The sequence below is a fragment of the Amia ocellicauda genome, chromosome 9 (assembly GCF_036373705.1).
Source record: "Amia ocellicauda isolate fAmiCal2 chromosome 9, fAmiCal2.hap1, whole genome shotgun sequence".
Taxonomy (NCBI): domain Eukaryota; kingdom Metazoa; phylum Chordata; class Actinopteri; order Amiiformes; family Amiidae; genus Amia; species Amia ocellicauda.
In genome coordinates, this window is record NC_089858.1 from 22,863,926 (window position 1) to 22,888,232 (window position 24,307).

Consider the following 24,307-nt stretch of genomic DNA (forward strand, 5'->3'; position numbering starts at 1 on the left):
TGATGCGCTACAGAATGAGGCTGGCAGCACGTCAACCGTAGCTCACCAATTAGTTTATCTCTGCTGTTGATGTCTCCCATTTCTTGATATTTTTGTAATTGCTTCTACACATTTGTTTGTTTTTAAAGTGGTCTCTGTATCTCCCAAATGAACTATGCACAGTTCTGGGCTCTCCAGGAAAACCAATGTATTTGTTTCCGTGAAAATAGATAAAAACTGACCCATTAGGAGAATATTCAGTGTGACATGTGAAAGTATAATATGTATACTCTAAAAACAATTCAGCTCCCAATTATCTCAGTTGACCAACCAAATGAGCAGAGATGTTATTAAACACTACACCTTGAATATCAACAGTGTAAGTAGACGTTCTCATCAAAGCCCCTCTGTGAGGCTGATTATAGACCTCAGGGTTGGTGAATAATGAGACTGCTGCATCACTTTTTCTCCACATTTATGATGTGGCTCTCATAGCTGTTCAAGGAGAACCATTGTAAAAGAAACCCATTGGATGTATGCAAATCAGAGTCTGCCAGGCAATCAGAAAAACAAACTTCAAAACATTAAGAATGAAAGGGACTCCAAGCATACCCACACAGAGAAGCTCTTCAGAGAATCTCAAGGGCCATGTGACCTTATGCTATGCAAATACAAGGTCCTTGAAATCAGTGTAAATTTCACGGGAGGGGCATGGCGGGCAATTCACCACTTAATTGATGTATTATTCCTTGTAATTCACTTGTTCCTGAAGTATGTTTGTTTCAACTTCCTTACATTGTTGCATTTATTTTTCTTGTATTAATAGTTTAATGGTGTCAGGATTGTTTAATTGTTTTTCTTGCCAAGCGCACACTGCCAGCCACATTCGCACCTGGACTCACCCCTGCCCTCGTGTTTAGTATTTAAGCCCAGAGTCTGGGACATTCAGGGCGAGCAACCTACTGATACAGACAACGCACGGACTAAGCGTAGAGCGGGTGTTCATTTCTTAAAGCACAGTGCTGGGGAGAGAGAGAGAGAGAGAGAGAGAGAGAGAGAGAGAGAGAGAGAGAGAGAGAGAGAGATCGAGATCGGAGACGAGGAGAACGGCAAAGAACTCCTGAAGAAGGATTACAATTATAAAGAGGAAACCCCTCTCTGAACGTGGACCGAGATAAAAAGGGAGGATCCTTAACTTCTTGGAATGGTTGATGTATAGGAAACAGAGGGTGTCGATTAGAGGAGTTGCTTCTAACTGGAGTGAGGTTGTTTGTGGAGTTCCACAGGGATCAGTACTAGGGCCTTTGCTTTTTCTAATCTATATTCATGATCTGGACTCTGGGATAGTTAGCAAACTTGTAAAATTTGCAGATGATACTAAAATAGGTGGCTCAGCAGATACAATCTTGGCAGCACAGGCTATTCAGAGGGACTTAGATAATATTCAGTGGTGGGCCGACACCTGGCAAATGAAATTCAATGTGGACAAGTGCAAAGTAATACATGCAGGTAACAAAAATGTCCACTATAATTACTCTATGGGAGGTACAGATCTAGATGAAGTAACGCATGAGAAAGACCTAGGAGTCTATGTGGACTCCTTACTTTCTCCATCCAAGCAATGTGGGGAAGCAATAAAAAAGGCAAACAGAATGCTAGGGTATATTGTCAAAAGTGTAGAAATGAGAACAAGGGCAGTAATGTTCAGACTGTACAATGCGCTAGTTAGACCTCATCTGGAATACTGTGTACAGTTCTGGGCTCCACACTTCAAAAAGGATATTGCTGCTTTAGAGGCAGTTCAGAGGAGATCAACCAGACTTATTCCAGGTCTGAAGGGAAAGTCCTACTCGGAGAGACTGAGGGAACTGAACCTTTTCACCCTGGAACAGAGGAGACTACGTGGGGACTTGATCCAAGTCTTCAAAATCATGAAAGGCATTGACCACATCAAACCAGAGGAGCTTTTCCAGATCAGCAGGGACACACGCACCCGGGGACACAAATGGAAATTGGGCTTCAAGGCATTCAAAACGGAAAACAGGAGACACTTCTTTACACAGAGAGTAGTCACAATCTGGAATAAACTACCCAGCGATGTGGTAGAAGCTGAAAGTTTGGGAACATTTAAAAATAGACTGGATAGGATCCTTGGATCACTTAGATATTAATGAACACCAAACGAGCACAATGGGTCGAATGGCCCCCTCTCATTTGTAAACTTTCTTATGTTCTTATGTCCTCCATTAACTGCTGGAGTCAATGGAGAGACTGCAGAGCGCTTGTTATGTTTATTTGTTATGTGCTTCGTTCCGTTTTACGACTGGCGTGTTTTTCTGCGTCGGTAACATTAGTTGCCATAAGGGAGTGTGCGTGCATGGTTGACGGCAGAGTTACCTTGCTAGGGAGAGATGTAAACTGGAGTCAATAAATGCTCAGTGAGTTCACCTGAATTACGATGTTTGAGTCGGTTTCTTACACAGTAATACTGGCGGTGTCTGAATTCTCGCTTTCACCCCCGCCTGCTTTTCTGGCTTTGACGGGCAAGCCGCCCGTTCCTTGGAATCGCTGGATTTCATCTTTCCAGACATACCTGTTGGCACTCGGTCTGGATGCTGTCAGTAATGCCCGCAAATGTGCCCTGCTGCTGCATTGATGGGGACTGAGGGACAGCGCATCATTTCCACTTTAGGTACGGCTAAAACTTACGCTGAGGCTGTCGCTGTATTACAAGCTCATTTCGCCGCCACCCAGATCATCCTCCTCCGGCGGTTTACTTTCTACATCGGTGCCAGTGGCCGGGTGAGTCCATTCTGCAGTATAGGGCAGGACTGCGTGAATTGGCGCGGCCATGTAATTTCGGCACATTTAATGATGAAATGAAGACTTACTAATAGAGAAAACCTCCAGTGCGCAAGTACGTGAGAGACTGTTGCTTGAGTCTGACGATCTAACATTGACCAAGGCCGTTCAATTAGCATGCCTGGTGGAGTCTGTTGCTACATGTGCTGCTAAAATCACTGGAGCTCACTCCCCTGCTGCAATTACTGATTCTCACTCTCCTGCTACAATTATTCCTGCTGTGCAGAAAGTCCAGCCTGCCTCACAGCAACAGGACACAGTCCCTGGCCACCGTGTTCGGCATGGACAACTACGTCCCACCCGTTTTCAGCGTCCAGAACCCCTGACTGCCCAGTTCGGGGGCAGACCTGCAGAGCATGCAACAAATTGCAGCACTTTCCCACGTGGTGTCGCTCCACCTCAGCAGCTGCCTCCACCCTGCAACCACAAACAACACCAGCCACAATCCACACGGTCCTCTTCCACCCTACTGGTTTTAAGACATGTGCTGTCCCCTACTCCTGGACTCATTACTCAATTTTGATATGTAAAAGCGTTTTTTGATTGGTTTTTAAAATGGCTACGGACACACCCGTATTGAAGTCCTGGGGGTTCTGTAGCTGCCTGTGCGCTACGGGACTAGGTCTTTGTCTGCCTTCCCTTTCTATGTCACATGCAAAGGGGCCAACCTTGTGGGTCTCAACCTCTTCATGGGGCTGGGCTTCTCCCTGACGGACAACTGTGAGATGGAGATCCTGCAGGTTATGTCCCCCCAACAGCAACAATGGCTGGCACTGTCTGATGGTTTGGGATGTCTCACTGCCTTCATTCACCAACCCAAAGATGACCCCACGGTGACCCTAGTCATTCAGCCACTAAGCTGTATTCCCCTTGCCCTGCGGGAGCAAGTGTCATCGGAGCTGAAGGCCCTGTTGGATTCTGGGATTATTGAACCATTACTTAACATGCACTTCTCTGGGTCCACGGTCTTCAGCAAACTAGACTTACATCAAGGCTACCTCCAGGTCCTCTTATACCCCAGCAGCCAAGACCTCACTGCCTTTGTTCTGAATGCTGGCATTTTTCGTTACACCCGCATGCCTTTGGGCCTGAGCTCTGCGCCCAGCTGCTTCCAGAAGATCATGTCCCAGGGGTCTCCATCTATCTGGACAATGTCGTGGTGCACGGCCCCAATGCCTCCGTCCACAACGAGCGCCTCTGCTAGGTGTTCAACATGCTGGTCCAGCACAACCTCATGATTAGTGAGGAGAAATGCATCTTTGCTGTGCCAGACATCGAGATTGTGGGGTTCCCCACAATCTCTCCACTGCAGTCTAACGTGTAGGCGATCCACTGCATTGCGGAGTCCACATCTGCTGCACAGCTCGCCTCTTTTCTGGGCATGACGGCATATTACCTCCGCTTCCTGCCACAGTACTCTGCCACAACGGCACCTCTGCGTCAGCTGCTTAAAAAATACATTCCTTGGGCTTGGACTGCAGACTGCTGGGAAGCAGTGCACCTGCTAAAGCACCAGCTCACTACTACAACTACCCGTCCTGGCGCACTTTGATCTTGACAGCCCCACCTTGGTCACCTGTGACGCCTACGCCACTGTGTTCTTTTGCAACTCCAGGACAGGAAGGAGAGGCCTATTGCTTTTGCTTCTCATGCGTTAAGCCTGTCAGAGCAGAAGTACTCAGTGAGGGGCCGTGAGGCACTAGCGTCCATCTGGGCGTGTGAATGCAGGCAAATGTACTGGTATGGCCAGCCATTCACACTCCACACTGATCACCAGGCTCTAACAGCCTTCATGTCCATCCCTCAGGCACGGGACACAGGCCGCTTCGGCTTCGTCTGCAGCAGTACAATTTTAAATTTCAGTTCACCCCTGGCCGTGACAATGTGGTGGCAGATCTAGTCTCCAGAGCTGTTGTTACTCCTGGACCTACCTGTCAGCCAGTGGACACAGAAGATTACCTTATCCAGCTGTTACACGCCGCTCTACAGGCTGCGGTTTCCCTCCTGGAGCTTCAGCAGGTGTCAGTGGAGGATCCTCTCTTATGCACCCTACGCTCCTTTATCAAGGGTGGCTGGCCAGCCCAGGTGCCCGACGAGCTAGCACCATTCGCCAAGGTCAAGGAGGAGCTGTCATGCTGGAATGACACCTGCGTGGCCCGTGGTCACTGCACAGTTGTGCCAAGCGCTCTACATGCAAGAGTGCTGGCTATGGCTCACGAAGGTCACCTGGGCATCGTCAGGCTGAAGCAGCGGTGTCGGGACCTCGTGTGGTGGCCTGGTATCGACCACGATGTTGAGGCACTTGTCAGGGACTGTACAGCCTGCCTACTCATCGAGAAATCCAGCCAGCCATCCCCGCCATCCCTGCAGCCGCTGACTTGGCCATCTGAACCCTGTGAGGAAATACATGGTGTTCCCCATCACCAAAGCTATCTTGTGGTCATTTATGATCTCCATTCTAAATGGCCTGAGTCTTTCTGACTGGTTTGGTCACCTCTCAAGCCATAATCAACATTTTAGACATCGTCATCTCCCACTGGGGGCAGCCCCAGGCCATTACTACTGACAATGGGCCCCAGTTCGTGTCTGCGGAGTTCAACGCTTTCCTCAGCGACAAGGGGATCAAGCACATCCGCACCGCTGTATATCACCCGCAGGCCAACGGAGGGGTCGAACGGTTTAATCAAACCCTAAAGAATGGCATCCGAGCACATCTGGCCCAAGGCTGTGCATTCCAGACAGCTCTACTTCAGACCCTTATGCACTACAGAGCGACCCAGCACTCCATCACAGGGGTCTCACCAGTGCTGCTAATGTTGGGGCGAGAGTTGCCACGGCCGCTGGATAGACTGTGTCCACCAAAGCTGCACCCTCCTGCGCCTGCTGCTCACACCAGGGTTTGCCAGCACCAGCATCGCATGAAGCAACAGTTCGGCAAGGCTCACATAGTCAAGCCATCAGCTATACGTGTCTCGGACTGAGGTATTGCTAAGCGGCCCCACCGTAGTAACAAGTTCCAGTCCTTCTGGTCTTCGCTGATGCGTGTAAGCAGCCAGCCGGGACCAGACACTTTTCAGCTTCAGGACGGGTCCTTGTGGCACGCTTGCCAACTGTGTAAAGTGCCACCTCCAGCACCTCAGCCAGTACCTTTTGGCCACCATGGAACTGCTTTCTGGCCCTCTGGTTCTGATGCTGTCAACGATATTGGCGGCCCGGCGCCTGCTGTGCCTACAGCCCGGCCTGTACGAGTTCGACAGCGCCCAGGTCACCTGCAGGACTTTGTGACCTCCTTCCACACCTGAACTTGGGGCGGGGAAGGAGGAGGAAATGTTATGTTTATTTGTTATGTGCTTTGTTCCGTTTTATGACTGGTGTGTTTTACTGCGTCGGTAACATTAGTTGCCATAAGGGAATGTGCGTGCATGGTTGACGGCAGAGTTACTTTGCTAGGGAGAGATGTAAACGGGAGTCAATAAATGCTCAGTGAGTTGACCTGAATTACGTTGTCTGAGTCGCTTTCTTACACCGTAACAGCGCTAAGTATCCCATTCTTTGTTTTTGACCCACTAGGTGGTGACATAAACAATGCCCATATTGAACTGGATTCAAGATAGTGTATACAGCGTTTTCAATGACAGTCCTCCAACAACATGGCTCTGCTGTTTGCACTGTATCCTTGCAGCATGAATCAAAACAAGCAGTTGGCCTGATGTTGCAAATGTTGCAAAAGAACATTAAAACAACTGCAATAACATTATCAATAACAACAACTGTTGCTGGTAAATAGCATGAAGACATTTTTTTATAATATTTTTCAATATGCAGCATGTATAAATCTATAAATCTATAAAAACAGAATGTGTGTTTTTCTGTGTGGGCATGTATAATAATTATTCAGAAATGAATGAGTATTTATAAACAAATGGAACTTAAAAGGAAGTTATATGAAGTGCATTTAAGTGATTTGTTCCTTGTCTGATTCTGCCAACATTAAATGCAATGAAACATCCTTTTGGAATGTAAACTAATGAAGTGCAATAGCAGAAATGAAATTACATTAGCTTAACTTTTTTTATATCTTAAATTTATTAAGAACTGATCTTATCAGACAGGGATCTATCCCACAGTCTGATGGATTAAACATGTGTAGTTATTTTTTGATATTGCAAAAGAAAAATGTATGACTCACCTGGGAGATTGATGTGGGTGTTTTTTGTGGGTGAACCACTGTCTGAGATTATAATGGGAACCATGTAGACTTCAGGGGTCAAGTAACTGGTCTGCATGGAAAGATTTGCATGGGTACCTGTCAAAACAAACATTTAGATTTAAGTGACAAACACAGTAATTTCATTTATAATTGATGAAGATTTGGTAAATGTGCTTACTTTGTAATATGTGACAAATAAAATGTTAAACTTCATGAGGAATTATGTCAGTAGCATTCAAGGCAGGTTGTTCTACTGTGGCACGTATGCCTCAACAAAATATATACATGCTTTATCTAATCTGTGATGGGTACCCGACCCCCTCAACTCAGATTACACACTCATGACTTTGACGCACATGCAATAACATGAACTCATAAGGGATGACTTATCTGACTTGATTCACCCTTATCCTGCCTGGAGCCGCCACTTACGCATTTTGGACACAGCTTTTCTTCATGTCCCAGTGTGCAGGAGGGGGTGGGGGAAACTGTGAAGGCTTACTTGCTGTGGCTAAAATGGGCTCAGCTGGGGTGTATGCTTTGCAGTACATTGTAGCCTTCTGTTTGACTAAAATCTACAGTTAGGTCCATAAATATTTGGACAGTGACACAATTGTCATCATTTTGGCTCTATACTCCACCACAATCAAAGGAAACAATCAAGATGTGCTTTAAGTGTAGACTTTCATCTTTAATCTTCACAAACTAACATAATCATTAATTAAATTGTGAGTTTCAATACTTGGATGCAAATCCTTTTTGCAGTCAATGACAAAATATATACATGCTTTATCTAATCTGTGATGGGTACCCGACCCCCTCAACTCAGATTACACACTCATGACTTTGACACACAATAACATGAACTCATAAGGGATGACTTATCAGTCTATGGAACCTATAGACATCACCAGATGCTGGGTTTCTTCCCTGGTGATGCTCTGCCAGGCCTGTACTGCAGCTGTCTTTAGTTCCTGCTTGTTCTTGGGGTGTTTCTTGAGACTCTCAGGTTTCTAATGATGTGAAGTATTCTCTGATGTGAAAAATCTGGTTTTTATGCATTTATGTAATTTACGCACCCCCCCTCCGCATTCTGAAATGGGGGGGATACTTGGTCTGAGTAGGAATACAAAATCTCAGAAAATATTGACAATTATAACATATTCTGGAACCAGACAGTCTACTGATCAAAACAAGACCATCCACGTTTTGGTAGAAGCAACACATACCCGTAGAGAGCTCAAAATGTCAAGATGGAAAAATCCGTTTACAGTGTACTAATACACAACGATTTTACATAACTGGACCTGAACTTCTCTGTGTTTGATAGAACATCAAATTATATATACTGGATTAATCATTAGGTTGTTCTGAACAAAACAAGCCATTTTTGCTAAGAACTCCAAGTAATCTGTAACCGTCTGACCCCCTCCGGAGCAGACTGTGCATTTACCACCCGGTCGCTGAATGACAGCGGGCGACACAGAAACTGTAAATCGGATGTGTTGGAGAATGAAATGTGCTGGTAGCCAAGGGAATAAGCTTTCAAATGATGTGCGCATTGTAGGAATACAGTGTAACTTCTATGCACAGGAGCTGTGCGTAACACTGCCAAATAATGCTTAAGAGGGTGTAGTAACACAGTATTTAACTCTGAAATGTACATTATTTTTCAGATTTTGTTAACCTAAACTTTTTTGTTAACCTCTGTCAGTTTACCGCTTACCTTTGTACCATTTCAGGTTATTCACTGGACTTCTTAAATAAAAAAAAATTGGAAAAATGGAGGTGTTCTAAAACATTTGACCAGTAGTGTAAATGCATAGGTATATATATATATATATATACAGTGCATCCGGAATGTATTCATAGCGCTTCACTTTTTCCACATTTTGTTATGTTACAGCCTTATTCCAAAATGGATTAAATTAATTATTTTCCTCAAAATTCTACAAACAATACCCCATAATGACAACATAAAAGAAGTTTGTTTGAAATCTTTGCAAATTTATTAAATATAAAAAACAAAAAAAACACATATGTACATAAGTATTCACAGCCTTTGCCATGACACTCAAAATTGAGCTCAGGTGCATCCTGTTTCCACTGATCATCCTTGAGATGTTTCTACAACTTGATTGGAGTTCACCTGTGGTAAATTCAGTTGATTGGACATGATTTGGAAAGGCACACACCTGTCTATATAAGGTCCCACAGTTAACAGTGCATGTCAGAGCACAAACCAAGCCATGAAGTCCAAGGAATTGTCTGTAGACCTCCGAGACAGGATTGTATCAAGGCACAGATCTGGGGAAGGGTACAGGTGCAGCATTGAAGGTCCCAATGAGCACAGTGGCCTCCATCATCCGTAAATGGAAGAAGTTTGGAACCACCAGGACTCTTCCTAGAGCTGGCCGCCTGGCCAAACTGAGTGATCGGGGGAGAAGGGCCTTAGTCAGGTAGGTGACCAAGAACCCGATGGTCACTCTGACAGAGCTCCAGCGTGTCTCTGTGGAGAGAGGAAAAAAACTTCCAGAAGAACAACCATCTCTGCAGCACTCCACCAATCAGGCCTGTATGGTAGAGTGGCCAGACGGAAGCCACTCCTCAGTAAAAGGCACATGACAGCCCGCCTGGAGTTTGCCAAAAGACACCTGAAGGTCTCTCAGAACATGAGAAACAAAGATTGAACTATTTGGCCTGAATGGCAAGCGTCATGTCTGGAGGAAACCAGGCACCGCTCATCACCTGGCCAATACCATCCCTACAGTGAAGCATGGTGGTGGCAGCATCATGCTGTGGGGATGTTTTTCAGCGGCAGGAACTGGGAGACTAGTCAGGATCGAGGGAAAGATGAATGCAGCAATGTACAGAGACATCCTTGATGAAAACCTGCTCCAGAGTGCTCTGGACCTCAGACTCATCTTCAAGGTTCATCTTCCAACAGGATGACCCTAGGCACACAGCCATGATAACAAAGGAGTGGCTACAGGACAACTCTGTGAATGTCCTTGAGTGGCCCAGCCAGAGCCCAGACTTGAACCCGATTGAACATCTCTGGAGAAATCTGAAAATGGCTGTGCACCGACACTCCTTATCCAACCTGATGGAGCTTGAGAGGTCCTGCAAAGAAGAATGGGAGAAACTGCCCAAAAATAGGTGTGCCAAGCTTGTAGCATCATACTCGGAAACACTTAAGGCTGTAATTGCTGCCAAAGGTGCTTCAACAAAGTATTGCGCAAAGGCTGTGAATACTTATGTACATGTGCTTTTTTTGTTTTTTATTTTTAATACATTTACAAAGATTTCAAACAAACTTCTTTCATGTTGTAATTATAGGGTATTGTTTGTAGAATTTCGAGGAAAATAATTAATTTAATCAATTTTGGAATAAGGCTGTAACATAACAAAATGTGGAAAATTGAAGCGCTGTGAATACTTTCCGGATGCACTGTATATATATATATATATATATACCTATGCATTTACACTACTGGTCAAATGTTTTAGAACACCTCCATTTTTCAATTTTGTTTTTAATTTAAGAAGTCCAGTGAATAACCTGAAATGGTACAAAGGTAAGCGGTAAACTGTGTGTGTATATGTATGTATATATGTATGTGTGTATGTATGTATGTGTGTGTGTGTATGTGTGTATATATATATATATATATATATATATATATATATATATATATATAGTGCCTTGCAAACGTATTCACCCCCTTCAGAGAAGTTTCCCCATTTTGTTGCCATATCAGTTCACAATCATGAAACTTTCAATAGGACGTTATATTTAGAATCTATACAATCTACTCCAAATGCAAAATATCTGTTTGACAGGTAACACAATTAGTGTTATGGTCTGGGTATGTAGTCAAAGTGATTTAACTTGACTTCAGAGTTAATTAATCTGTTTCTGTACACTCCTTCAGTTAAATATTGAATTTTAAGCCACATCTCACATAGTGATACAACAAAATAACCATGAAGACCAAGGAGTTTTCTAAGCAAGTCAGGGGAAAAGTGGTAGAGAAGCTCAGGTCAGGATAAGATAATTTCAAAGTCACTGAATATGGTGAAGACCATTATTAAGAGAAGTGGAATGTGCTTCATACAACCCAGTCACTAGACAAATCAGGCTGCCCTTCCAAACTGAGCAACTGGGTAAGCAGGAAACTGGTTAGGGATGCCACTGTGAAACCAACAGTGACTTTAAAAGATTTGGAAAGTTCCATGTCTGAGATGGGAGTCAGTGTTCAGCAACAATGTCCCAGTGGCTACACAAAGCTGGCCTGTCATTACTGAAAAAGACCCATCTCTTATGGCTTTTGTGACATGTAAATGATACTGCAAATACAATATGTGGCAGAAGGTTTTGTGGTCAGGTGATGCAGAAATGTAACCTTGTGGTGTAAAATCTAACATCATTACATCTCACACAAGCCCAACACAGCACATCACCCAGTCAACACCATCCCAACTGTCAATCACGATGGTGGCAGCATCATGTTATGGGGATGCTTCTCATCAGCAGGGACTGGGAACTTGTCAGGATTGAGGGGGAAATGGATGGTGCAAAATACAGGCAATAGAGGAAAACCTGCTGGCGTCAGCCAAGAATCAATACTGGGTCAATAAAACCACATTTAATCTGCACAATAAACCCAAGTACAAGGCCAAAGCTACACTGGAATGGTTTAACATGAATAAAGTAAATGTCCTCGAGTGGCCCAATCAAAGTCCATCTTGAATCTAATAGAATATGTAACAGAAGAATGGGCAAATATGACACGATCCCACTGTGGAATGCTGGTAGAAACCTATCGAATAAGTTGAACCACAGTACTTGCTGCCAAAGGTGCTTCCACCAAGTTCTGAATTATGAGGCAGAATACTTATACAGTACATTTCAATTTATATCTTTTCTCTGCAGGTTTTGGTGACATTCAACCCCCTTAACATATAAAAGTGTAGGGTTTGGACATTGCAAATCAAAAATTATACAAAAATAATTTAGGAAATGTATAATGTAATTAATCAAAATGTGACATTTTTGGTAGGGGGTTAAAAACTTTGCAAGGAACTTCATATATATGTATGTATTTGTTACCGATATTGTGTAAACTGATTATGTTTGTGGCACAACTGTGTCAAAACTAACCTTTAATAGCTGTAACATCTATATTTTTTAAGAAAAGATTCCCTTGAAAAAAACGACATTCAAAAGGCAATTGAGACATAGCAGAGAAACGCAGAGTTTTTCTTGCTATTACTGAAGTTCAAGGGGGTAAAACATAAGATACTCTTGGGCGTTTTGCAGCTACCAGGCTTTCTTTGCAGAAGGCACATTGCAGATTAATTTTAACAGAGGTTGTCAGCATTGTGAATCTGTAGGGGTATGTACTCAAGGATGATGGCTAACTCATGACGTCAGACCCTGCGTCAGAAGCTGCTTTCCTGGAGGCTCTGCAGATCTCAGGGTTAAAACAACTGTTACAGAACGGGGCCACAGCTGCCTAAGAAGCTGTGAGAAATCTTTCGGAGGTGTAATTAAATGCCAAGTCACACCACAGAGGAGCAACAGCTCAGAATCTCATTTACAGTTGCAGCACAAGGCCCAGCTCTGACGTCTTTTGAATAGAAGGAAAATCAAACCCTTGGTTGTGATAGGAAGATTGTTTTTCATTGTTACTCTGGGGGCGGGGGTGAGTAGAAGAGACAGTCAAGTAAATCGACAGCATGTTCGAAGGCATCAGGGTGACATTTTCAGAGAGGTTGCAGTGACAGGAAACAGGCTGTTATGGCTATATTATGATTTTTGTGTGTTAGTTTATATGCCAGACAGATTAGGAGGGAAGGACTAGGTTTTCTAAAATGACATTTTTGTTCTTACTGTCCTCATATTTTTCAATATATCAGAACAAAAAATCCCGTTAATCGAAATTTGAGTTCTGGTGGCTCATATAAAATAAATTGATAAATATATACATGTTTGTAAATCTAACTAATTTGATCTAACTAATGCAGCTGGTGCAATACAATACCTCTTTTTTTGTTTTGCAGGATTATTTGGATGCCATGACCTCATGTTTATAAAGTGTTTTTATAATCTCACCTATGAAATGTACAATTGTCATGTTCCCTTCGTGCAAATGCTGCATAACCACTGACCAAAATCAGACTTCCCTACTATAGAATTTCCTTTACATTCATTTTAGTCAGCTGCAGTAATCTTAATCTTAATCTACTGACATAAATGTAGTATAAATTAAGTAAAACTTTCTGCAAGACGTGTGCCATAGACATACCGTTGATAGGGGTGAGTTTCCAATTGCGCCGTATGGTGGGGTCTGGTTTGAGTGCAAAGTGGAGCACGCCACTGTGCTGAGGTCCATCATTGTCATTGGATGCAATGGCCAGGGCCTGGTCCTCCCACTTCGGAGTACACAGGTACTTCCAGGAGTAATCGCCCACCAAGACCGGGGTGTTATCATTCACGTCCTGAATGTGCACGGTCACCACAGCAGATGAAAGCAGAGAGGCGTTCTCTGGGTGGCACAGAGGAGATGTATCAGTCATCAAACGGAATAATTTGGATCGGATTGGATTGTTTTGATGACCTGTGTCAGAGGTTCAAAAGCCGTGGTGAATCACGGCCATTTTCTATAATGGCCAGACTTGGCGATGTTGATATTTGACCCTATAAATAATAGATAAATTGCACATTTTCCTTTTCTTTCTTTTTCACACTTGGATAAAAGAAAAGGGGCAAACCATTGAGGCTCAATTCATAAATTATATTTTCACAAATAAGAATATTCCAATTCATTAAATGTGGTGTCACCACCAGAAAATACATGAAACAATGCCCAATATGTTTAACAGTACTTATGCATTAAGTACCTCTTCCTTTGAGGTGAAGTCAGTGTGGTTCTGCTGTATATGCAGACGGAAGTCTCTTTGAACCCTTAACGTATTGCTTCTAAATGTATATCCTGTCATCAAACTTTAAAGAGCATTGCATTTCAATAGTTTGTTTTCATTAGCGGGGCTCCTCTTGCTTCTCACTTTTGTACATATTGCCAGCCCCTCTGTAATCTCTTATCATAACTGTAGGTGTGGGCTGGCTTGAAAGCTTGCTTTCTTTAGCTCTTAAGGCCCAGGCCAGAATTCATCCCAGTGTGAGTCATGAGGCTGTGACCTTCCGTTGGTGTAATGGACTGGTGCGAGATGGGGATCGATTTTTCATTGGACGTGAGCCCCAATGATAAGAAGCACTCAGAAGGAGTGCAGATAATCTTAGGTAAGTAGCAATTACATTCAGCAGCGCTTTCTTCTGGAGTCACAGCTGATGGATGTGGGGGGTGGCTGAGATTTGTGCGCCATTGTCACACTGAGTCACCACTTATTACAAAGCTGAGGACTTTTGTCAACATGTAAAGATATGGTCTTGCATGCAAAATGAGAATTCCAGTATCCACTGTCTACAGCCATTCAAATCCTGTGCTCTATAGGAGTGCAGTGCAAGTGGTCAATATTTGTGATAAAAGTCTTACCTCGGTCCTCTGCCACAACCTCCATAGTATAGGTGCTGTCTTCCTCCCTATCTAAAACTTGAACTGTCTTTATCTCCCCAGTGTCCTCATCAATTGTGAAATAATTCTTAGTGTCTCCTTTTAAAGAATATCTGAGAAAAACAAAACAAAACAAACCACATCACTATTACAAATAACCAAATGTGAATATGCTACAGAATTTAAAATAGGAAAAGCCATTTATAGCCACATAAGTATTTTTATGTCAGACAGTATAAGCTCTTTTTTTAGCACCACACATCTCCCAATGTGAATAAAAAAATACATTTTATATTCACATTAAATGCACTGAATGTGTGGGCATGCCCAGAAAGCATAAGCAGAAACAAAATCTAGTTATTCTAGCATCAATTGTGGTCTTGTACTTGAGGCTTTTCTCACAGTTTTAAACTGTGTTATGTCTACCGCTCCAATTAGTATTTTGTTCAGATTCTCCTTGGATACTGCTGAAGCTGATCGACACTGCATTGGAAAGCTTTTCTGCTTTTATACAAAGCATGCAGGATTAAAACTTGCCAATATGGACAGTTTAAGAACGTGCTCTCTTGCAATTACCTGCTACTGTATTACAGCTTGTGTTCTTGACTCATACACAATGTTTAATGAGGCAGAGAACTCATCTTCATATACAGCAGACTGTGGTTTCTTTTTTTATGAAACCGGAGACTTACTTTCATAGCCTCGTCTCAATCTTTTACCTCTATTAACTTTTAAATATATGTTTAAATTAAGGATATGTGTGCATATTTATTTTATTTTATTCTCTTCCTTCTGATGAAGCTCACTGGATATTTGTTTTACTGAAAACCAAAACAAATATTCAGTGAGCTTCATCAGAAGAAAGAGAATAAAATAAAATAAATATGCTCACACTCTCTTTGGAAAACATGGCTGTATTCAAATGTTGGAAGATGGATGGCATTCATATTTCCAGTCAGTTATTCTCTTATATAAACCCTTTAATAAATCACTGTTTAAAGCTTGTTTATAATACATTAATAAACTGCCATTTGTATACTATGTTACCCATCTTTCCCTCTGTTTACCTTATTGTGCTGTCTGGGTCTATAGCCTGTATTTTGAGGAGGATTTGCCCAGCTTGTTCCTCCTCACTCACTGTCACCTCATAGTGGCTCTTGGGAAGGATGGGCATCTCATTGACATTTTCCACTTGAATAGACACTGTTGCGGTGGATTCGGGCCCATACACTCCACCAACTAGGGCTTCTACGTTCCTGGCACTGAGCACTAGGACGTACTCCTGCACATGCTCATAGTCAAGCATCTGCAAACAGGCAACAAAAGACAAAACATGACTATCATACTGGTTTGTTGATTAATCGCAGGAAGCAATAGTGAAGAATTGCAGCTCTTCTAGGTATGGATCTTCTTCAACCCTAAGAATGGGTGTATGGTGCACGTGGGACAATATAATTGAATTAAAATGTGTCTTTATTAGCTTAATCCTAAATCCACTGAATATACATGATACATATCTTGATATCATAATACAAGTTCCAGGCTTCAAGATATTCAAGGCCTTTAAGAAATGAAGTCATTTTCTTTTCTTCTTAAATCTGTTAGTACAGAATTCAATAAGGTTTATTCATTCAGAGTTAAGCAACGACAATTCATTATCATCATCTGCACAGACTCTGTGTTCTGTATAGCGACTGTGATGCGGGTAATTGTCAGGAAGCTTATTCACAGAGTCCTGTGAGTAACAGTGATTACATGCTGTTCCTGGTGTACAAGTACACACTGGCGGGAGCAAGCAGCAGTACATTGACTTCAGTGATTCTTTTATTGCTTTTTTGTGAGTGGTCATTTACTGGCAGTCAATATTGTTTAGTTGATGTTGTAAATTTATGTTACAAATGCACTGGCATAAATCTTGATAACAAAGGCCAAATACGTAATCACCATGAGCATTGTCAGCACCAGAATCTCAAACAAGGATCTTTGGAAAGGTGAAATGACTGCTATCGGCATTGTGAAAAGCTCATGGGAGTTTGTCAGTCTGCATGACTGTGCAAACACAGTTCTGTATGTCAGGCTTGGTCAGTAATGCATTCTTCAGAGTCTATCAGTCTACTTTGCTAGCTCCTTGACGTCTCCACACAAGGGAGCACATTGCCTTTTAAAAGACTGTTCAGCAAACTCTTTTCAGAGATGTACTCCAGTATGAACTGTAATCCAACATATGAGGAATTAATTTGCTATTCAGTGGCCAATTTAAAAGAAAGGAAAAAAACAAAGCTGTGGTAAAGCATGTCTCTTGGGAGTTTCATGAAGTACTCTGTACCGCTCAGTAATCAAAGTGTGCTCTTTTAAATGATACAGTTGACTTCCAATATTTATTTCATGCCACTGAGTTTTATTTCCCATGGACATATACCTGTGTTTGGTTTTGTACTTTTTTTATCATTTCTATGTGCAGTGAATGCACAAAATGTCCTGCTTTCCAAACCATATCTCTGATGAGATCAAAGCATTAGTGAAAGTTCATTGTGTAATCTGCACTTTCATCGCAATTAAATCTAATCATTTCAGCACACCTGCTGTCTGCTCAAGCTGTTTCAACAACTAACTCAGCTTCCAGCTTTCCAGGATAAAATCTTTTCTTGCATTAGGAGAACAAAATCTTCAGTGACTTTGCACAATATTGATATGTGCATAATCCCGCCTCTGTTATTGAATGTTTCATTGGTAATTGTGAAGAGGAAACATCGGAAACATAATTAGAAGATAAGAAAAATTGTATATATTTTTAGTGCACTTCTTCAGTTCTAGCCCCATGGAAAGAAATTTAGCCATGACCTTGGAAATGCAAATGGGACTATGGCTGTGGATTTCAAATCTCCATGTGAGTGTATTACATTTAAGCTACAGCCTTTGAAAAATGGTACCCTATCATTTTTTGTACATTACTACAGGAATTATTTTCAGAAAATCAAAGATGACTAAGTGTAGAAATTCTGGATGTAATGGTTCATTTGACAAAATGATATTTGATCATGTAAAAAAATAAAAATAATAATCCCTCAAAATCCCAGATACGCAAATCAAACCTATTAAAAAGCACAAAGGTGTCTATAAAAAATAAATTTGTTTAAAGACAGCACCAGTTTTAGGATGATGTGCAGTTTGAAAAAGGAATGCTCCTGAATATCACTATGCAGTGAGCTTCAAACTACCATTTTGAATGTTCATCAGGAATGTTTAAACACGTGACATGTTTTATGCATGCAAATGTAATCAACATGACACAACCGAGTGTCATCCCTGTCCCTGATTTTATTGTCCCTTGATGAGAATGAGAAATTAATCTCTTCCCCAAAAGCAAATTCATTATTTCATCATGGGCTTTAGTGCTAATTCCATCCTCCAATGAAAGTCCCCTGCTAATAGGATAATGAGATTAACTGAAGGCTGTAAGAAGCAACAGGTTTCTAGGTCAACTCTTGGTGGACACTGCTCCGATTCACATGATTTTTGTAATGGTTAAAAAAGTGAACTTCTCCTTGATTCTGTTAATATTCCACAAGCTGCATCAGTAAGTGTATTGTTTTGAAGGACTACATGAACATGTTTGGCAAGAATATTTGGAACCACTGCTATAAGAGGATTTTCAGTAAGTCTTTACATAAGCCTTTCTCCAAGAAGACTGTGCCAGATTCCCATGGTCTATAACGGTCTTCTAAAGAACAGATTTTGAGGTCTGGGTGTCCATGGTCAGTCAGCCAATCCTGGTCTTTGAAGGAGAATTTCTTGTTTACAGCCTCCGGTGTGGATGCAGTGTGAACCAGAAATCCCACAAGTCTCAACTGCCACCGATGCTGTTAGTGATTGGTTGATGACACTTGCTGTCAAGATGCCTTTTTTTGCCTCCCCATTGTCAATTCCTGGATTGGTTTATACACTATTTTACAGTCTGCCCAGAAGGACACACTCATAACTAATTTAGATAAGTCTCTTTTCAACTGTGAGGATAAATTGTTGGTAGTCTGATCAAACAGGAAAAAATGCCACAAGGCCAATCCTAAAAATAGGTTAAAGCCTGACAAGCCATGGTTTCTTTTAGACACGTTAGCAACAGTGGAGCTTGGTTTTAATACTCCAAACAGACAGTTGCTGCTGGGTTGATATGCTGTGAGAATCTGAAATTCTCTTCCCTCCTTGTATCTAAATTTGCTCCTGTCTAATGTGGGAGTATGCACTTTCCATAAATTATTGATTAAACACTGAAAGTTAGAGGTAGTACCTCATGTGAGCTTCCCTATAACTTTGATGTACAATGTGATCAAGATATAAATAAATAATAAGTCCAATTTGTCTGCTGTAGAGACTAATTTGTGCACAGTGCACTGTATTAATTCAAGCGAAGTGTCGCCAAGGAATTAGGCAAGGAGTGGAGTATTTTGGCATGATGGCTGCAATTGAAATTATGAATAGAACAGCTAGGAAATCCCCCAGTGGGAGAGGATTCATTTAGCTCCCCATTCTTTATTTGGTACTGGTATTTTATTTTTGGAATCCAGATCCTATTTTTAATATATCAGTATTTAAAATATATCTTACACTTTAGCCTTGTGATACAATACATGCATTTCACCTTCAATACAAAGTATATGATAAAAAGTACTTGAGCAAGAAACTACACCTGGTTGTGATTTGTGTAATAGGGTCTACTCTTAATGACTTAGTCAATAGATAAATACTATACTATACATAGGAAACAGTGCATTTCCTACTTAAGCTTAAGCACATGTGAAGTCAAACCTCACAAATGATGCTGATCTTTTGCTTTGTCTAGTGTTCAAGATGGTACCTTCTGCAGGATTAAGGAGGCTTCATTGGTCTGCCTGTCTGTCAGTAGTCTAAAGGTTTCCTCTTCATTTCCAGACCCTATTGTATAATCCACAAACCAGCCATCTGTGCTGGGCTTATCCTCATCGGAGGCTGTGATTGTGGTGACCAGGAGACCCACTTTGGCATCTTCAGGAATATGGAAAGGGCCAAACTGCAGCAAAAGAGATATTATGCAATGAATATAAAGTCAAGCACACTTTCACAGTGAATTGAAAATATGCTTTACATCTATCATGGAAAAGCATTAGTTGCCATCCCAATCTGCATTCAGATATGATATTCTTTGAACACTATCACATTTTATGACAATTTCCCTATCTTTTTTTTAATCCAAAATGTTTGTATCTTGATTGTTCTGCCTCCGCAATCCAAACTCATACACTATAATTTCAGTATTATTATTTGTATTATTTTGTAAGGACGGGGATGTTTTAATCAATTTCCAGTAATGAGCCTTTCTACTCAGCCTGTAGTCCTGATTTCCTGACCTTCACTCATGTAACTCATATCTATCTGCTTAAGGCCATTTAATCTGGTACTTACAGTCATTAACCACTAAAGCTACTCTCCCTCTGATCTCCTCCGCACGAGGGCCTAAATTGCAAGAGGTGTCGCCACTCACTCAGCAGCTGACTCTACACTGTTTTCAAATGTGGCTGGAATCAGCCACAGCATGCTGTACTCAGGTTTTTTTTCCACCTCTGCCAGCACCTTCCCTGAAAAGCACTTGGGATGGATTGTCACAAAACAATATTTATCTTAATTTTGTAATTCCCAGAGTATATAATGAGTCTTTTGAGAAGGGAAATCTAGTCATGGTATGGTAATTGCAAGGTTTTGGTAAAGCAGAATACATATCCCTAGAGCTGTCATATCTGAAAAGCAATAATAATGTACTGTACATGTACATGTGAGGTAACTCAGACAATTTTCATACAAAAGTGTCAAACTGTTTATGCCCCTCCTGGAAATCACATTTGTTCTTAATCAATAAGCATATCAGAATCAAGCTCTTGTCTCTAGTCATAAAATCTTTCAATTTGACAATTTCTGTGCATTATTCAAAGGGGGGGGGTGAGCAGGGTATTCCAGCAAGTGACCCTACCAGGTCTTTAATTATCTCACATCCTTCGAGCTTTGAAACCTGCACTGCCTGATTGTCTCCACCCCCACTTGAACAGTGCTGAATTATTGATTAGCTCTGTCTATAAATAAAAGCTGAGATCTCCAAAGTGTGTATTGCTCTTTTGTGTAAAAATGTATTTTAAGACTATGTGCTCATGCTTCAAAAATAGATCGGTGTGGGCTTTGGCAGGAGCTGAAGGGGGGTTAAAATGGACATTTTAGTTGGCAGTCAGGGAGCCTATCCCCATGAGTCTTATATGGATATTCTCCAATTGCGCATTTCATGTACTATATATTTTTGTACCTAATACCAGAAGGAATGGTGATATTTATGGTCTGGTATTTATCAAGCACCCAGACAGCCAATGCATAGAAGGAATGGAATCAGTCAGAATGATTATCTACGTGATCTTTAAAAAAAAAAAAGAAAAAAAAAAGTGCCACTGAAACCACTTTTTTTAATCTTTTGAGCCCAAACAGCATTTCCTCACACTCTCAGTACAGTGAAATTATAGATCCTTTGCATTAGTGGTTTATATTATTCTATTTAAGTTTTCCTGAAAAGAAAAATAAGTGTGCATCTACGTGTGTATATATATATATATATATATATATATATATATATATACACTCACCTAAAGGATTATTAGGAACACCATACTAATACTGTGTTTGACCCCCTTTCGCCTTCAGAACTGCCTTAATTCTACGTGGCATTGATTCAACAAGGTGCTGAAAGCATTCTTTAGAAATGTTGGCCCATATTGATAGGATAGCATCTTGCAGTTGATGGAGATTTGTGGGATGCACATCCAGGGCACGAAGCTCCCGTTCCACCACATCCCAAAGATGCTCTATTGGGTTGAGATCTGGTGACTGTGGGGGCCAGTTTAGTACAGTGAACTCATTGTCATGTTCAAGAAACCAATTTGAAATGATTCGACCTTTGTGACATGGTGCATTATCCTGCTGGAAGTAGCCATCAGAGGATGGGTACATGGTGGTCATAAAGGGATGGACATGGTCAGAAACAATGCTCAGGTAGGCCGTGGCATTTAAACGATGCCCAATTGGCACTAAGGGGCCTAAAGTGTGCCAAGAAAACATCCCCCACACCATTACACCACCACCACCAGCCTGCACAGTGGTAACAAGGCATGATGGATCCATGTTCTCATTCTGTTTATGCCAAATTCTGACTCTGCCTACCATCTGAATGTCTCATCAGACCAGGCAAAATTTTTCCAGTCTTCAACTGTCCAATTTTGGTGAGCTTGTGCAAATTGTAGCCTCTTTTTCCTATTTGTAGTGGAGATGAGTGGTACCCGGTGGGGTCTTCTGCTGTTGTAGCCCATCCGCCTCAAGGTTGTATGTGTTGTGGCTTCACAAATGCTTTGCTGCATACCTCGGTTGTAACAAGTGGTTATTTCAGTCAAAGTTGCTCTTCTATCAGCTTGAATCAGTCGGCCCATTCTCCTCTGACCTCTAGCATCAACAAGGCATTTTTGCCCACAGGACTGCCGCATACTGGATGTTTTTCCCTTTTCACACCATTCTTTGTAAACCCTAGAAATGGTTGTGCGTGAAAATCCCAGTAACTGAGCAGATTGTGAAATACTCAGACCGGCCCGTCTGGCACCAACAACCATTATACACTCACCTAAAGGATTATTAGGAACACCTGTTCAATTTCTCATGAATGCAATTATCTAACCAACCAATCACATGGCAGTTGCTTCAATGTATTTAGGGGTGTGGTCCTGGTCAAGACAATCTCCTGAACTCCAAACTGAATGTCTGAATGGGAAAGAAAGGTGATTTAAGCAATTTTGAGCGTGGCATGGTTGTTGGTGCCAGACGGGCCGGTCTGAGTATTTCACAATCTGCTCAGTTACTGGGATTTTCACGCACAACCATTTCTAGGGTTTACAAAGAATGGTGTGAAAAGGGAAAAACATCCAGTATGCGGCAGTCCTGTGGGCGAAAATGCCTTGTTGATGCTAGAGGTCAGAGGAGAATGGGCCGACTGATTCAAGCTGATTACAACTGAGGTATGCAGCAAAGCATTTGTGAAGCCACAACACGTACAACCTTGAGGCGGATGGGCTACAACAGCAGAAGACCCCACCGGGTACCACTCATCTCCACTACAAATAGGAAAAAGAGGCTACAATTTGCACAAGCTCACCAAAATTGGACAGTTGAAGACTGGAAAAATGTTGCCTGGTCTGATGAGTCTCGATTTCTGTTGAGACATTCAGATGGTAGAGTCAGAATTTGGCGTAAACAGAATGAGAACATGGATCCATCATGCCTTGTTACCACTGTGCAGGCTGGTGGTGGTGGTGTAATGGTGTGGGGGATGTTTTCTTGGCACACTTTAGGCCCCTTAGTGCCAATTGGGCATCGTTTAAATGCCACGGCCTACCTGAGCATTGTTTCTGACCATGTCCATCCCTTTATGACCACCATGTACCCATCCTCTGATGGCTACTTCCAGCAGGATAATGCACCATGTCACAAAGGTCGAATCATTTCAAATTGGTTTCTTGAACATGACAATGAGTTCACTGTACTAAACTGGCCCCCACACTCACCAGATCTCAACCCAATAGAGCATCTTTGGGATGTGGTGGAACGGGAGCTTCGTGCCCTGGATGTGCATCCCACAAATCTCCATCAACTGCAAGATGCTATCCTATCAATATGGGCCAACATTTCTAAAGAATGCTTTCAGCACCTTGTTGAATCAATGCCACGTAGAAGGCAGTTCTGAATGCGAAAGGGGGTCAAACACAGTATTAGTATGGTGTTCCTAATAATCCTTTAGGTGAGTGTATATATATAGGTCTGTGTGTGTGTGTGTATATACATTATACATTACCTTGTTTATTGAAAATACAGGAGGCTTGTTATTTTCATCTACCACATCCACAATAATAGTACAGGAACTGCTTAAACCTGTAGACAAATGGAGAAAAGGGTGCTTCAGACAATTCAGAACCTGACCAGCCTAACTATCCTTACAAGACCCAGGACTTTTGAATAGTTATCAGAGCACAAATATTAATCTTTGTCTCCTTACCTTCTTCCTTGCCCCCCAGGTCCACTGCTGTCAGTTTTAGAGTGTACTGAGATGCTGCTTTCTCCAGACTTTCCGCCTCTAGTATGATGGCCCCAGATTTCTGGTTGACTTGGAATAAAGGCTCTGGGCTTTCAGGTGTTTGACTGACGATTTTATAGCTGATATTTACATGTTCTGTATTTGGATCATCTGCATCAGTAGTCTGAACTTTGATAATTTCTGTCCCTGAAACACACAATTTAATGCAGTCAACATCAGGGATTACTACTGTATTTATTAAATATTGTTCCCCCAAAGAGACGAAATCTACTAAAATCAGTTTGGGATGTTGAGTAAATATTGAATGGTTTCTCTAAATGTGTCATTGTTATACATGTTGTGAATTTTGAAATATCGATATTTAATACAGATTAAAATTAATTCAGGTCAATTTATTAAGTTTAAATATCTGAATATCTTTTGAATATATATATATATATAAATTAATTAATATTAGTCAACATAAAATGTTCAGGGCATTCTGTTTTTAAAAGTTTTCGTTGTGCCTTTCCTGTTTAAAAAATGTAGCTTTGGTGA

The 24,307-nt window shown here is 41.7% G+C and overlaps 1 protein-coding gene across 2 annotated transcripts in view; it reads right to left on the bottom strand.

The window, feature by feature from the left end:
- Positions 1 to 24,307, bottom strand: part of cdh16 (cadherin 16, KSP-cadherin) — a 49,214-nt gene that overhangs the window by 1,833 nt on the left and 23,074 nt on the right. For both annotated transcript variants that reach the window (XM_066713736.1, XM_066713737.1), the window contains 7 exons: positions 23,732 to 23,956; positions 23,531 to 23,607; positions 19,481 to 19,672; positions 15,696 to 15,934; positions 14,611 to 14,741; positions 13,363 to 13,602; positions 7,031 to 7,147 (listed from right to left, as the gene is read on the bottom strand). In XM_066713736.1, coding sequence (XP_066569833.1) covers positions 7,031 to 7,147; positions 13,363 to 13,602; positions 14,611 to 14,741; positions 15,696 to 15,934; positions 19,481 to 19,672; positions 23,531 to 23,607; positions 23,732 to 23,956 — 1,221 coding nt within the window. The remainder of the gene's footprint in view (positions 1 to 7,030; positions 7,148 to 13,362; positions 13,603 to 14,610; positions 14,742 to 15,695; positions 15,935 to 19,480; positions 19,673 to 23,530; positions 23,608 to 23,731; positions 23,957 to 24,307) is intronic.